The sequence below is a fragment of the Mastomys coucha genome, unplaced genomic scaffold, assembly GCF_008632895.1.
Source record: "Mastomys coucha isolate ucsf_1 unplaced genomic scaffold, UCSF_Mcou_1 pScaffold5, whole genome shotgun sequence".
Taxonomy (NCBI): Eukaryota; Metazoa; Chordata; class Mammalia; order Rodentia; family Muridae; genus Mastomys; species Mastomys coucha.
The window spans coordinates 66,183,126-66,196,929 of NW_022196911.1; the positions used below are offsets into that span (position 1 = coordinate 66,183,126).

At 40.0% G+C, this 13,804-nt stretch overlaps 1 protein-coding gene across 3 annotated transcripts in view; it reads left to right on the plus strand.

The window, feature by feature from the left end:
• The window catches only part of Rabep1 (rabaptin, RAB GTPase binding effector protein 1), a 105,776-nt gene that overhangs the window by 20,531 nt on the left and 71,441 nt on the right, over positions 1-13,804 (plus strand). For all 3 annotated transcript variants that reach the window (XM_031353114.1, XM_031353115.1, XM_031353116.1), the window contains exon 2: positions 6,183-6,311. In XM_031353114.1, the coding sequence (XP_031208974.1) occupies positions 6,183-6,311 (129 nt within the window). The remainder of the gene's footprint in view (positions 1-6,182; positions 6,312-13,804) is intronic.

The window sequence follows — 13,804 nt, forward strand, 5'->3', positions numbered from 1 at the left end:
GCTCAGAAGACAACTTTTGGGAGTTGGTGCTCTTACTGCATCCTGCTGAGGTAGGGCCTCTCTTATTTGTGCTCCTTTATATACTCAGGTTATCTGGTTAGTTAGTGTGCTTCCAGTCCATTTTCCTGTTACTATATCTCAATGCAGGAGTGATGGGATTATGGATACGAATAACCACTTCTGGTTTTTGTGGGTTCCAGGGGTCAGACTTAAGTTGTCAGGCTTGTGTGGTAAGTACTTTTAATCCCTTGAGCCATCTCTCAGCCCTGTCCTAGATTTTTATTTTCAAAAAGTAAAATGCATGCATATGTGAGTATCGTCCTCTGGAATGCTGCCTGCTTCCTTTGATACAAAATCTCCCATTAACTTAGAGTTTACCAGCTTGGTTAGCTAGTGAGTTTCAGGATTCTCCTGTCTTTGCCTCCCCAACTTTGGGATTACAAAGTACATTGCCGTGTTTGGCTTTTTACGTGGGTTCTGAAGGTTGAAAGGCAAGCACTTTACTGACTGAGCTGTTCCCTCAGCCTGAAAATAGTAATTTGCTAGCTAGAATACTTGTAGAGTGCAGTGTGGGAGCCTGGAAGCCTGGAGGCTTGTCACCAAGTTGGGCCATGTCATCTGAGAGAGGTGTGAGCTCTTGGAGATGTATTTCTCTCTGCCTCACTATGAAAGAGTGAGGTTTTGAGATTAGTCTAGTCTAGAAGCAGACTGAGCTGGCAAGCAGTTAAGGTTCAGGCATCTGTCACCATTATGGACAGCAGTGGCCAAATTGGTCTTGGTTGTAAGTGCTCCAAAGATAGCTTACCACTGTCTGAGGGGCTCTCTTGGCTTGACACTAGCCTTTGTCTTTATGTAAGGAGGCCCTGGAGATTATGACCTGTGTGTCTTGTACTGTGCTGTGCAAAGGTACCAAAAAGGCTGGGATAGCTCTGCATTACATCTTTGTTTCCAGAGGCACTGGCATCATTCAAACTCCTGTGTCCAAGAGATACTGCTGCCTGTAATTGACAACTGCTATGAATGGGTTAAAGCAAGACTATGTTGAATTTATACTCGCTGCCACTCTGGGCAACTTTGCCAAGGCCACCTTTGATGCAATCTCCAGGATCCCCAGCTACCCTGCCGACCTTTGGAAGAGAGCCTCTTTACCAAGTCTTCCAGTCAGGAATTCATGACCATTTTGTAAATATCCATGCCAGGGTCCCTGTGCAGAAGACACAGGTTTAGCTATGGCTGTAAAACATAAATGTTGTTTTGTTTTCAATTTTTAAAGGTTTTGGTTCTTTTATGTAGGCACCAGGGATTTTGAGCTCAAGTCCCCATGCTTGTGTATCCAGTACTTCTACTGCCGAGCCATCTTCCTACCCATGTTTTTTTTTGTTTGTTTGTTTGTTTTTTGTTTTTTGTTTTTGCTTTTTGAGGCAAAATGTAGTTCAGGCTGGTCTGGAATTCTTGAGCTTTCTTCAGCCTTCTGAGTATTAGAGTTACCGTGATCAGGTGATCAAGTAACAGAAGGCTTTTTCCTTTTCCTTTTTCTTTTTTTTTTTTTTGGAACACAGTCTCTTTCTTATCATTCATGCTGGCCTTGAACTTCCAGTGAAGTTAGGCTGGCATTAATCTTATACTTCTGCCTTCACTTCTCAGGGCTGGAATTGCAGGCTCATGCCACCACACTCAGTTTATAGGGTGTTGGGAGATCACCTCCCGGGATGTATGCATATTAGACAAATGTTCTACTAATGGAGCTACACCCTTAACCCAACATGTTTATTTTATTTTTTTAATTTTATGTGTTTGAGTTTCCTGCTTGCATGTATGTATGTACACCCGATGTCCCAATGTGTGCCTGACCCAAGCATTAGATCCCTTGGGTCTGTAGTTATAGAGGGGATGCTGGGAACTAAATCGAAGTCCTCTACAAGAACAGACAGTGCTCTCACTCCCTCAATCCCTGAGCTTTACTTTTGATTGTGTGTGTGTGTGTGTGTGTGTGAGTGAGAGAGAGAGAGAGAGAGAGAGAGAGAGAGAGAGAGAGAGAGAGATTTGATTGATTTGGGGCTCATTATTTTGTGGGTTTTTTCCTTAAGCTCTATGGTCTGCTGAGTATCTTCTGGATCAACTCTGGTACCCTGGTACCTGGTTTAGCTCATCAGAATGCTTCCCTAGGATGTCCTTGGCCATATGTGTTTCCCTTTCAAGTTGCCTAGAGAATTTCTGCTCTGCCGACTCCTAATGGCAGCATGCCATGGCTTAGGCTGATGTTGGCAGACAGCTTCTTTTCCCAGTTAGGTGTGGCAGATATGTGGCTTGCCTGCTTTGTCCACTGGCCTGGCCTGGCATATTTTTTCCAGTCTGTTTTTTATTATACTTTTACATGGTTCATATTGTGCCATATATAATTTTGTACTTTGTTCTTTTCATTTATATTTTCTGGCTTTGGTATCTTATTAAATGGGTTACCTACAGTTTGTAATAATTTATTTTTTTCTACTTTTCTTCCTTCCTTTCCCTCTACCCTCCTATCTTTTCCCGTCTTTCTTACAAGGTTTCACTGTTTCCCATTTGGGCTTGAACTCCTAGGTTGCAGTGTCTTAGCTGCCTGAGTAGCTGAGTTGTGAGCATATACCCTTTGCCCAGCAGTAATTTCATTTCAGAATTTGGTAACAATCCCAGGGGTCTCAGGAACTGTTTTCTCTCTCCTGCACTGATGTTCTGTGGTTTGAAATGGGTGTCTTTTTGGATCTTGAGTAAAATCTTCAAATAATAGTTTCTGGTTATAGTAAAATATGACCCAGACTTCTCTTTTCCTTTTTTCTAGCTTTGTGTCATTGGACTTTAGTAAAAGTGTTTCCTTTTTTTAGACATATATAATAGGACATAGCTCAGGGCTTGAAAATGTATATTCTTTCATATTAAAATTAGGGAAAATTAAGCTAGACAGAGTGGTGTGGCCTGCTCTTTCAGTCCAAAACTTGGGAGACAAAGAAAGATGACCGAGAATTGAGACTGTCTCAATAAACAATAGTAAAACAAGGAAAAGTCAAATATGTAAGAATTACTGGATCTTTTCCTTATTTATGATTTTACTTTTTCTTCTTTCAGTATTGGTAGTGTTTAATTCAGGCGTTTTGAGTAAGTGGCTTTTTCTTTTTGTATAGTAAGCATTAAAAGTAGCCACTATCACTGGGCAGTGGTGGTGCATGCCTTTAATCCCAGCACTTGGGACTTGGGAGGTAGAGGCAGGCGGATTTCTGAGTTCAAGGCCAGCCTGGTCTACAGAGTGAGTTCCAGGACAGCCAGGGCTACACAGAGAAACCTCATCTTCAAAAACCAAAAAAAAAAAAAAAAAAAAAAAAAAAAAAAAAAAAAAAAAAAAAAAAAAAAAAGTAAACACTATCTTGAAAAACAAAACCAACCAATAAAATAAAATAAATGAAACCACAGAGGCTTGACATGGTGGCGTGGCAAGTTCCTTTAATCCAAGAAATTGGCAGCTTGTGCCAGCTAGATCACTGTGAGTTCCAGGCCAACCTTGACAATTTAACAAATTTCGTATTGGCCTTGGCTTGGACTGGCTATATAGTGAGTCCCTGCCCTTTTTGCTGTTCCTGTCCTTGATAGATAAATTAATAAATTAGCTTTAGCATCAGATGATTTCCCCCTTAGTACTTCAACAAAGTAATGACGTATGGACTGTGTTTGTGAAGGCTGATAGACTAAAACTCCATGCTGTTAAATCCTGAAAGGCTTAATATTGTTGAAAGCTGGTGTTGAGGCTAGTTAATTTGTGTGTAGCAGGGAGGAGGAGTATGTCCTGGAAATCAGTAAGCATGGAACTTGATGAGAATACTGAGGTCAGGAGTGGCTTCTAGTTTTTTGTGGCTACAAAGGGATTTGATCTCTGTATTTCTTTACCCATTACTCTTAGTTTTAAAATGATAGCTAACATTTATCATTTTTTTCTTACATTCCATGTTAAGCGCTTTTTGAGCTCTGCACTAATCACTGACCTATGTAATCACCATGTTAGAACATAATATAGCACTTGCATTTGGTGAGCTGCTTTCAGTTTGATTTCTGGTTGCATTATGATATACCTACTTGTAAACTTCTATTTGGGGTAAATTGACTTTTGTACATGTGACATTAAACACGTGTGTAAAAAGCGGTTATTTTGGCCATTCTGTTTTGTAGAAGTACAATATGCCTGGAGTACTTGAGATAGATTGTTTCAAAAGTTATATCAAAACAGAATGATAATAAGGGAGTTTCTTGGTATACCCTCAAATGAATCATGGTTTCTGGAATTGTAATCTGTCTTCTAAATTGGAGAGAGTCAGTTGTGGGTGTGGACTTGGTTTGAACTGTGTGGGTCAGAGCTAGGATGGAGTAGGGAGGAGTGGAAACACAATGTTTGGCTGAAAAAAAAATTAAAACAATTTATATGAATGTTTAACTCTGTAGCCCAGTCTTGCTTGGGACTACTCGAATCCAGGCTAACAGCATACTCATGGTAATTCTCCTGCCTCAGGCAAATGCAGGTCTTACAAATACAAACTACCATGCCAGGGTTTGGCTGTAATTTTAAGAGCTGTATTTTTGGGTTTAGCTGATTCATTTGTCTTTTGACTTAAATATAAATATAACGATGAATGACATGTGCCTATGGGCATGTGTGTGGTTTGGTAGAAGGTATGGATGACATAGGGTGTAGGGAAAAGTATGAACAAAAAGCCTTTAAAATTTTATTTTAAATTGCTAGATTACATAGTATTTTTTAAAAGCATGTATATAATATTTTGAAGTACATATACATTGAGGAATGGTATGCTTCATTTGTCAGAGGCCTTGTTTATTTTTGTAGTAGTCAGTATGTGTCAGCAATTTTAATGTTCTGTGGGAAAGCTATCAATTTGTTGGGATGTAACAGTAACTACCAGCAGAAGTAAGGTGCTAAGAGACTAAATTAAATTCCCTTCATGATTTTAAATGGTAAACCTCCTTTCAGTGGTTATCCTTCATATATTCTCCTGAATGGCTGCATTCTGATATATTTTCCCCTCTCCTTTGTTTCAAAAAAAAAAAAAAATGAAGGTTTGAAATGGTTAGGGTGTCATTGTCTGACTATAGATGTATCTCAGAATAACTTTCCCTTTCGTGACGTGGAGCTCATGGCAGCAGTCTTTTTCTCTTCCAGCTGTGAGTTACACCAGTGCTATCAACTCTGTAGTGAAGCTAGCCCAGGGATATGGGAATGAACAAATACAAGGATTGGCTCAGGATTTGTTAGAGAAATATATCCTGTTGTTGAGAACTTTGAAAAGAAAATTAATGAGTCATAGTTGTAACTATTGGTATACTTCTAGCCTTTTAAATGTATTTTATAAAATCAGCTGTGAATTGAGCAGTGGCTTGTGGGTAGGGAATGGCCTTCAGAGATAATCTTGGTTATAAAACAGGCAGATCACCATCATTTCCAGTGCTAGGTAGAGAAAAGGGACCCCAGCTAGCTAAGTTAACTAAATAGTGGTTGGCTAGTGCTGATAAATACTCCTGAAGGGACGATGTTGATAGCCTGAAGGCTGAGTCAAGGGTTTGCTTTAACCAAAACAGCCCCTGGCCTAGACCAGAATAGACAGACAGTGAGCTCCAAATCTCGAGCCCCTAAGTAAGGAATGTGTCCACTTATTGTCAGACTATGGCCAGTACTTATCTGAAAATAGATGATCTGCCAGTATTGGAGCTGTGACACAGAACCATGGATTTGTGTCCTTTCCATATGTAATAATTCATTTAGTGTAATGGGTCTTTTGGGACTGGAAGATTAGTTCCTGTTGCTGTGGGTGTCCCAGACAGGATTTTGTCCATAATAAACTAGAAGTAGCAACATTGACAGTGGGGTTAGATGTGGGATAAATAACTAAGTCAATATTTAACTCTTCCAGCCATGGATTAACATTCTATCAGTGTACTAAAGAGTGTTAGGAGTTCTTGTGTTGAAATTGGCTTTGTTCTCTGTGACTCTGTTTCATTCACAGTATATGTGTGAAAGTCTAATTTTTAAAAAATTACAATTTACTAGAATATAATGTATTTCATTTCCCTACTAGTTTGATGTGTAGCAGTATTCTTGAACCTTTTAAACAAATTTATTACTTGTTAACTAGTATTTCTTCTTTCAGTTTCTCTTCAGCAACGGGTAGCAGAATTGGAAAAAATTAATGCAGAATTTTTACGTGCACAGCAGCAGCTTGAGCAAGAATTTAATCAAAAGAGAGCAAAATTTAAGGAGCTATATTTGGCTAAAGAGGGTAAGTTTACCAGTCTCTTCCCCAACTTTCCTGCCAAAACTGTTTAAAATGTTAAGTTTCTGATAGTACAGTTTTGTTTGTCATTGAAAAAACCATGTTTGTATATATGTGTGTGTGTGTGTGTGTGATAAAAATAATGCTTTTTGGAACTAGGGTTCTCAGTGGAGTTGAGGAGCAAGTTGAAAATTCACCATTAAGGTTTGTCTGTTTTCTGATCTATTTAGTTCTAGTTGGCTGTTCTTAACATTTGATGTACAGTCCCTGGTTCTGTTGTATAGAAACTGACATGTTATGGAATTTACTAAGTATTCAATTATTTTCTCAGTATATATTGTTAGGTACCTACTCTGTGGGATACATTTTATTTAGGTTCTGGACATAAAATGGGAGTAGAATTCATGTAGTGCTTTAGGTTGATTGAACTGAAGGTGAGGAAAACAGATGTAGAGGTATTGTGCTATCAATTTTTTTTTTTTTCCCAAGACAGGGTTTCTCTGTATAGCCCTGGCTGTCCTGGAACTCACTCTGTAGACCAGGCTGGCCTTGAACTTAGAAATCCGCCTGCCTCTGCCTCCCAAGTACTGGGATTAAAGGCGTGCGCCACCACCGCCCGGCAGTTTGTGCTGTCTTTTTCCTCCCATTACTTCTCACATGAATATGTTAGTCATCTTGTGTAGCCTCTTCAATTTTGTTTTCTTAAAACTTAAAAATTATTTTTATGTGTGTGCGTCTTTTGCCTGCATGTATGTCTGTGTACCATGTGTATCTGGTGACCATGGAGGCTAGAAGAGGGCATAGGATCCCTGGGACGGAAACTAACCAGACAATTGTGAGCTATCATGTAGGTACTGGAAATTGAACCTGTGTCCTAGTTTTTTTTCTTCAATAAATTGTAGTTAAGTTTGAAAGCTTGTTTGATTTGTTTTCTATTTCCCTCTGTTCCCAAATTAAAATTTAAGGTTTTCCCTTTTTCCTTGAAGTTACTTTCTGTAAAAACTTTAAAAAAAAATTAAGAACTCCTTCTTCTCTGTCCCTCCCTTCTTCCCTTCCCTCCTTCCCTCCCTCCCCCCTCTTTCTCTCTCTCTCTAGCTTTTTGATTCCTTATGAATTTCATATTATGCGACCCAATCACACTCTTCTCCCTGTCCCTCCATATTCAACCTCTGCCTTTGGAACCACCTTCCCAAAAAGAGAACAAACAAAACAAGACAACAAAACAACAATTTACCCTGGAAGCTTCCGTGTGTCACACAGTATACCCCTTTGCCCAAACAGCTTTTCTTGCAAATTTTCATTGTACTGAGTTGTTGGTCTGGTTTAAGGATTCTGGCTTCTTCCACGTTACCAATTCTATATCCTCACTGGGACTCCTTTCCACCATCCTGTTGTTGGCTGTGTCATGGAGATCCTGCATCTTTGGTTCTGGAGAACCACCCCCTTCATGTGTTCTAGCAGTTCATAGAGGGAGTAGATGTTCGGGTGGGCCAACTCAAAGCCCTGGATATGGGCCTGGGTGGTAGCTGAGTTTGTGGGGGCTGGCTCACCTGTGCCTATACCACCAAGGTCAGCTCTACTGTGCTGCCCAGGCAAAGTGCTAGGCTGCTCTCCCATGAGACTCAGACTAGGGGTGAGCTTTTCTTTTCTTTTCTTTTCTTTTCTTTTCTTTCTTTTTTTTTTTTTTTTTTTTTTTTTTAATGTGTATGGGAGTGGGTGTTTGTGCTAGAGCATGTGTGTAAAGGTTAGAGGACAATTTTTGAATTAGGCCTTTGGCCGGGCAGTGGTGGCGCACGCCTTTAATCCCAGCACTTGGGAGGCAGAGACAGGCGGATTTCTGAGCTCGAGGCCAGCCTGGTCTACAGTGTGAGTTCCAGGACAACCAGGGCTACACAGAGAAACCCTGTCTTGAAAAAGCAAAAAAAGAAAAAAAAAATGGAATTAGGCCTTTGTTTCTACCTTTTTTAGGTTTTTGGGATCAAACTTAGGTCACCAGATGTTGATAGCAGAAACTTATTTATAAGTGAGCCGTCTCACTGACCCATAACTTCTTTTTTCTTTGTTTTTGGGGTTTTTGGTTTTTCGAGACAGGGTTTCTCTCTATAGCTCTGGCTGTCCTGGAACTCACTCTGTAGACCAGGCTGGCTTGGAACTCAGAAATCTGCCTGCCTCTGCTTCTCAAGTGCTGAGATTAAAGATGTGCGCCACCACCACCCGGCCGTTGAGGCAGCTTTTTAAAAAATGACAGAAGGAATTCTATGATCCTTTTTGAGACTTCATAGTGTCCTTCCTAAAGGCAATATATATGGTATATAAAACATCAGTGTTGATTATTTAATTATTATTGTGGACACTTGCCTGTATTGTAGTAAAAATCAAATTTAAAACTTCGTTCTCCAGCAGCAGCTTATGTCATTGTACCTGCTGTGAAGGTGGAAGCTAGGCTTTGTAACTGGTACAGCATAAACAGTATACAGCAGTGTGCTCAGCAGCCTTTGTCTTTCAGCCAAATAGGGCAAGGTGACTCATAAACCAAACACTGCTGTTCCCCTGGAAGGAACCATCTTGGTGCTTCTGTAATTATTGAGCTTGCTTTTATTTGGAATGTCACTGAGTTGTAAATGCAAACAGTAATGAGGACTACTAATAAAAGATGACATGTCCGCTGTTTGACTTCTCACTGCCTATTTTTGTCGTAGTGTACATTTTCTTTAGGCTGGCATCAGTTGGGAATATTATAACATTTAAAAAAGTTGTATTAATTTTCTATTCAACTTTAAGGTATTTTTATTGTACCTTTTCTCTTTAAACAGCTTCAATCTAGCACTTAATACTGCAGCAGTGCTTGTGTTTTAGAAATCCTTAGTCCAGAGTGTTAGTAGGACCCTACCCTCTAGAGGTGCAAAAGAAAGGCTGAGCAAGAAAATGATAGAAATGGAGGTAGAGTTTTCTAGTAGTGTTCAAAAGGACTTTACACATGGCCACAATTTACATAGTGTTCTGGTGCTTTTAGACTTTCAAATATGAAAAGCTTGGTTTGACGTATGTTTACTTAGGTATGGATATGAAACAAAGAATATTTTAAATATTAAAATTAGAATGATTAAGAAAAAAAGATAAAACCTAATTAGAAAACTTGTATATAAAATACAAAAATAGAGAATAATCCATGTACAGTGACGTCTGCATGTGAGCCCAGCATTTGGGAGGTAGAGTTAGAAGGGCCTCAAATCTGAGACTAGCCTAGGGATTGATGGCAAGATCCTGTCTTAACAGTGGTTTCATCAATAGCAGCTGACCCTAGGAAATACTGTATTAGCTCCTCAGATGACAGAAGACAATGGAATAACATCATCAGAGTTCATAAGAAAAATGATTGTCAATCTAGAATTTAATATTTAGCTGAGTTCTTGAATGAGGACAGAGTGCATCATTGAGGCACACAAATGCTAACAACATTTATCATCTGCAAGTTTACTAGAAGAAAACTAAATGGCGAATGGTTGGGACATAAATTATACAAAGCTGAGAAACAGAAATATAACTACTTAAAACACTCCAAAAAACATTCCAGTTCACATGCACAAAAGTTTTAAAAAAGCCTTAAGAAATGTCTTTCAGGTGGGGCTGGGAGATGGCTCAGTAGTTAAGAGCACTTACTGCCCTTCCAGAGGACCTGGGTTCAGTTCCCAGCACCCACATGACAGTTCACAGCATTCTACAATGAAACGTTTTCTTCCAACCTCTTCAGGCAAAACACCTATATACATAAAATAAATTACAAATAATAACAATAATAAAAAAAGATGTCTTTCGGGCTGAGATTGCTCAATAGTTAGTATATTCTTGTGGAGGATACAGATTTGGTTCTTAGAACACGCTCACAACTGTCTTTTAACTCTAGCTAGAACAGATCTGATGCTCTTTTTTGGCCTTTGCTAGCACCAGCCATACACCTGGTGTGCATATGCACACCAAGGCAAAATGTACTCATATATGTAAAATTAAATAATACTAAAAAGAAGTCTTCTGGAAAAAACTAATAAAAATACAAGTTGGGGCTGGCGAGATGGCTCAGCGGGTAAGAGCACTGACTGCTCTTCCGAAGGTACTGAGTTTGGATCCCAGCAACCACATGGTGGCTGACTACCATCCGCAATGAGATCTGACGCCCTCTTCTGGTGTGTCTGAAGACAGCTACTGTGAATTAAACCAGAGTGATGGGAGCTGGAGCTATGGGAGCCAGAGTGCTGGGGGCCACAGAGGTCCTGAGTTCAGTTACCAGGAGCCACACACATGATAGCTCACAGATATCTGTACAGCTACAGTGTACTCATACACATAAAATAAATAAAATACAAGCTTAATTACAGTTACTGGATTGCCAAAACAAGGAAAGAGAAATAAAGACAAAAGCAGAAAGGAATGGCTATGAAGAGGAAAGTAATCAGGAGTAGGAGGGGAAGAAAAAGAGGGATGAATATGATCAAAATAATGTACATGTATAAGAATATCATGAGGGCTGGTGAGATGGCTCAGCATGTAAGAGCACCGACTGCTCTTCCGAAGGTCTTGAGTTCAAATCCCAGCAATCACATGGTAGCTCACAACCATCCGTAATGAGATCTGATACCCTCTTCTGGTGTGTCTGAAGACAGCTACAGTGTGCTTACATGTAATAATAAATAAATCTTTAAAAAAAAAAAAAAAGAGGGCTGGCGAGATGGCTCAGCGGGTAAGAGCACGGACTGCTCTTCCGAAGGTCCTGAGTTCGGATCCCAGCAACCACATGGTGGCTCACAACCACCCGTAATGAGACTGGACGCCCTCTTCTGGCGCATCTGAAGACAGCTACAGTGAATTAAGCCGGAGCGAGCGTGGCCAGCAGAGGTCCTGAGTTCAGTTCCCAGCAGCCACACACATGATAGCTCATGGCCATCAGTACAGCTACAGTGTACTCATTCACACAAAATAAATAAAGTAAATTTTTAAAAAAGAAAAAAAAAAAAGAATCAGATTGTGACTAATTAGACCTCATCCTAGTGGCGTACGCCTTTAATCCCAGCACTTGGGAGGCAGAGGCAGGCGGATTTCTGAGTTCGAGGCCAGCCTGGTCTACAGAGTGAGTTCCAGGACAGCCAGAGCTACACAGAGAGACCCTGTCTTGAAAAACAAAAAACAAAACAAACAAAACAAAAAAAGACCTCATCCTAGAACTGCAAGGTTGGTCAAACACGTACTTATAATAATATGTCAGTAGTATAGAAACCAGGCTGGGCATAGTGGTGCATACCTTTAATCCAGCACTCTGGAGGCAGAGGCAGTTGAATTCCTGTGAATTTGAGGATAGCCTGGTCAACATAGAGAATTCCAGGACATCCAGAGCTTACATAATAGAGGAGACTGGTTTCAAAAAACAAAAGATAAAAACCAAAGCACTCAAACTTCTCAGCTGATAAAGGAAATGTAATTTGTAAGACTGTACACCTGTTCATGATTAAAAACACTAAACTAGAAACAGAAGGGAGATTTGCCAACTTGGCAAAGGGCATTTACAGAACACCCATGCATCAGCTTGTTTCTCATGGGTGTGTGTGTGTGTGTGTTTGTTTATGTGACCCACATATGTCATGACAATAGAAAGGGACTGTGAGGGACAAGGAAGAGAAGTCTCAGTGGAGGAAGGGGGAGATTTAAGAGAGTGATGAGGGTGGAGAAAAAGTCAAAGATATTGTATACTTTTTTTTTGTAGAAACTATAAAATGATTCAGCAGAACAGGGACTACTGGTACAAGATCTTTGAAGGGATTATGGTTAGGGTTAGGATTAGACCTTTTATTAGGATAAAATATAAATAATGGAAAAAATTTGGGAGAATGTCAAAAGGGGCACCAAGATGAGTTATTGAGAAGTAAAGAGTTAATTAGACAAGTTATTAACACATAGGGGGCTTCCAGGAGAGTTCAGAGACATACAACATTGCAGGGTCTTTGAAAAGAGGAGTCATAATATGTACGTGTGGCAGAACTGGCAGTCTTTCTGAGTATTTGGGGGTTGGTGTTCACAGTACTAGCCTGCAGCCTATTCTTATTCTCATTTCTATTATTCCCAAGCAGGCCAGGAGTTAGGGGATGGGATGAGCAATAGGGCATGTGGCCACCAATACCTGCTTTGATGTAAACTCACTGTCCTAGTTGAGAGGTCTTGGCACCTGGAAGTCTGTTAACTAGGGATCCAGTGTCTCAGTAAGGATGCCATTTAGTATTTGGGAGAGAGAAGAGGCTCCTACAGAGATGCGGCATGCACGGTGGCTGGATTCAGATGTTATCCTCTTATAAATGGTTTTATTTATTTATTTGTTTTTTTATAAAGGGTTTTAATCCAAGCATGAGTTGTTGTTCCTTTCCAAATCTCATGAGTACTGTGTTTACTATCTGCCTTTCTATTGGATTCTGGTTTTCCATACTCCCATCAGAATGAACCACCTAACTCTATAGGATTCTGAGAGTTCTGTTTTCTAACTCAAAATTTCTTCTGTATTCCTGCCATGAGCCATTTTCAAATGCCTGTGAGCCATGTAGTAAGGTTTATCATAGCATTGTGCCCACTTTCACTACAGTTAGTCTATATTAGTTTTCTTGTTATTGTGGCAAAATACCTGGAATAGTTGGAGGAGATATAGTAAGTAGACTTAAGTCAGGGGAATTATAGCATGTGAAGTGGGTGGTTAGTTATATTGGATCTGCTGTTATGAAAAAATGCTGACACATGGCTTACCTACTTTTTAAAATTTAGTCCAGGACCCCATCCCATGGGGTGTTAACAACTCACATTCAAGATGGGCCTTTCCTGTTCAGCTAAACCTCTGCAAACACCAGTCATATGTGACCATACGATTTCCTTCTGGGTGAGTCATTATCTAGTCAATAGTGAAGATGAACCATCACAGTGCTCTTTCTAAATCAGAAAGATAATATGGTGAAGCATACCTGAAATCCTGTTACTAAGGAGACCAGGAAGATTGAGAGACTCTGAGGAAAGGAGTGAGGAAAATCTAAGGAAATTCTGGTCACTGATCAGTGTATGAAAAGATACTCAAACTCCCTACCAATAAGGAAGTATAGGCTTAAGAATTGAACATTTTGTGTTCATGATGGTCATAATTTTTTTAGAAGTATTTATGTATTTATTTTAAGATATATCTATTTTATGTATGTGAGTACACTGTAGCTGTACAGATGGTTGTGAGCCATCATGTGGTTGCTGGGAATTGAATTCAGGACGGCTTCACGTCCACGATCGAAGCTGCTTCTAAACTGGATTCAGCTGCTGAGGCTGGCTGGCTTCCTTCCTTCCTTCCTCCTTCTTCCTTCCTTCCTTCCTTCCTTCCTTCCTTCCTTCCTTCCTCCTTCCTTCCTTCCTCCTTCCTTCCTTCCTTCCTCCTTCCTCCTTCCTTCCTTCCTTCCTTCCTTCCTTCCTCCTTCCTTCCTTCCTTCCTT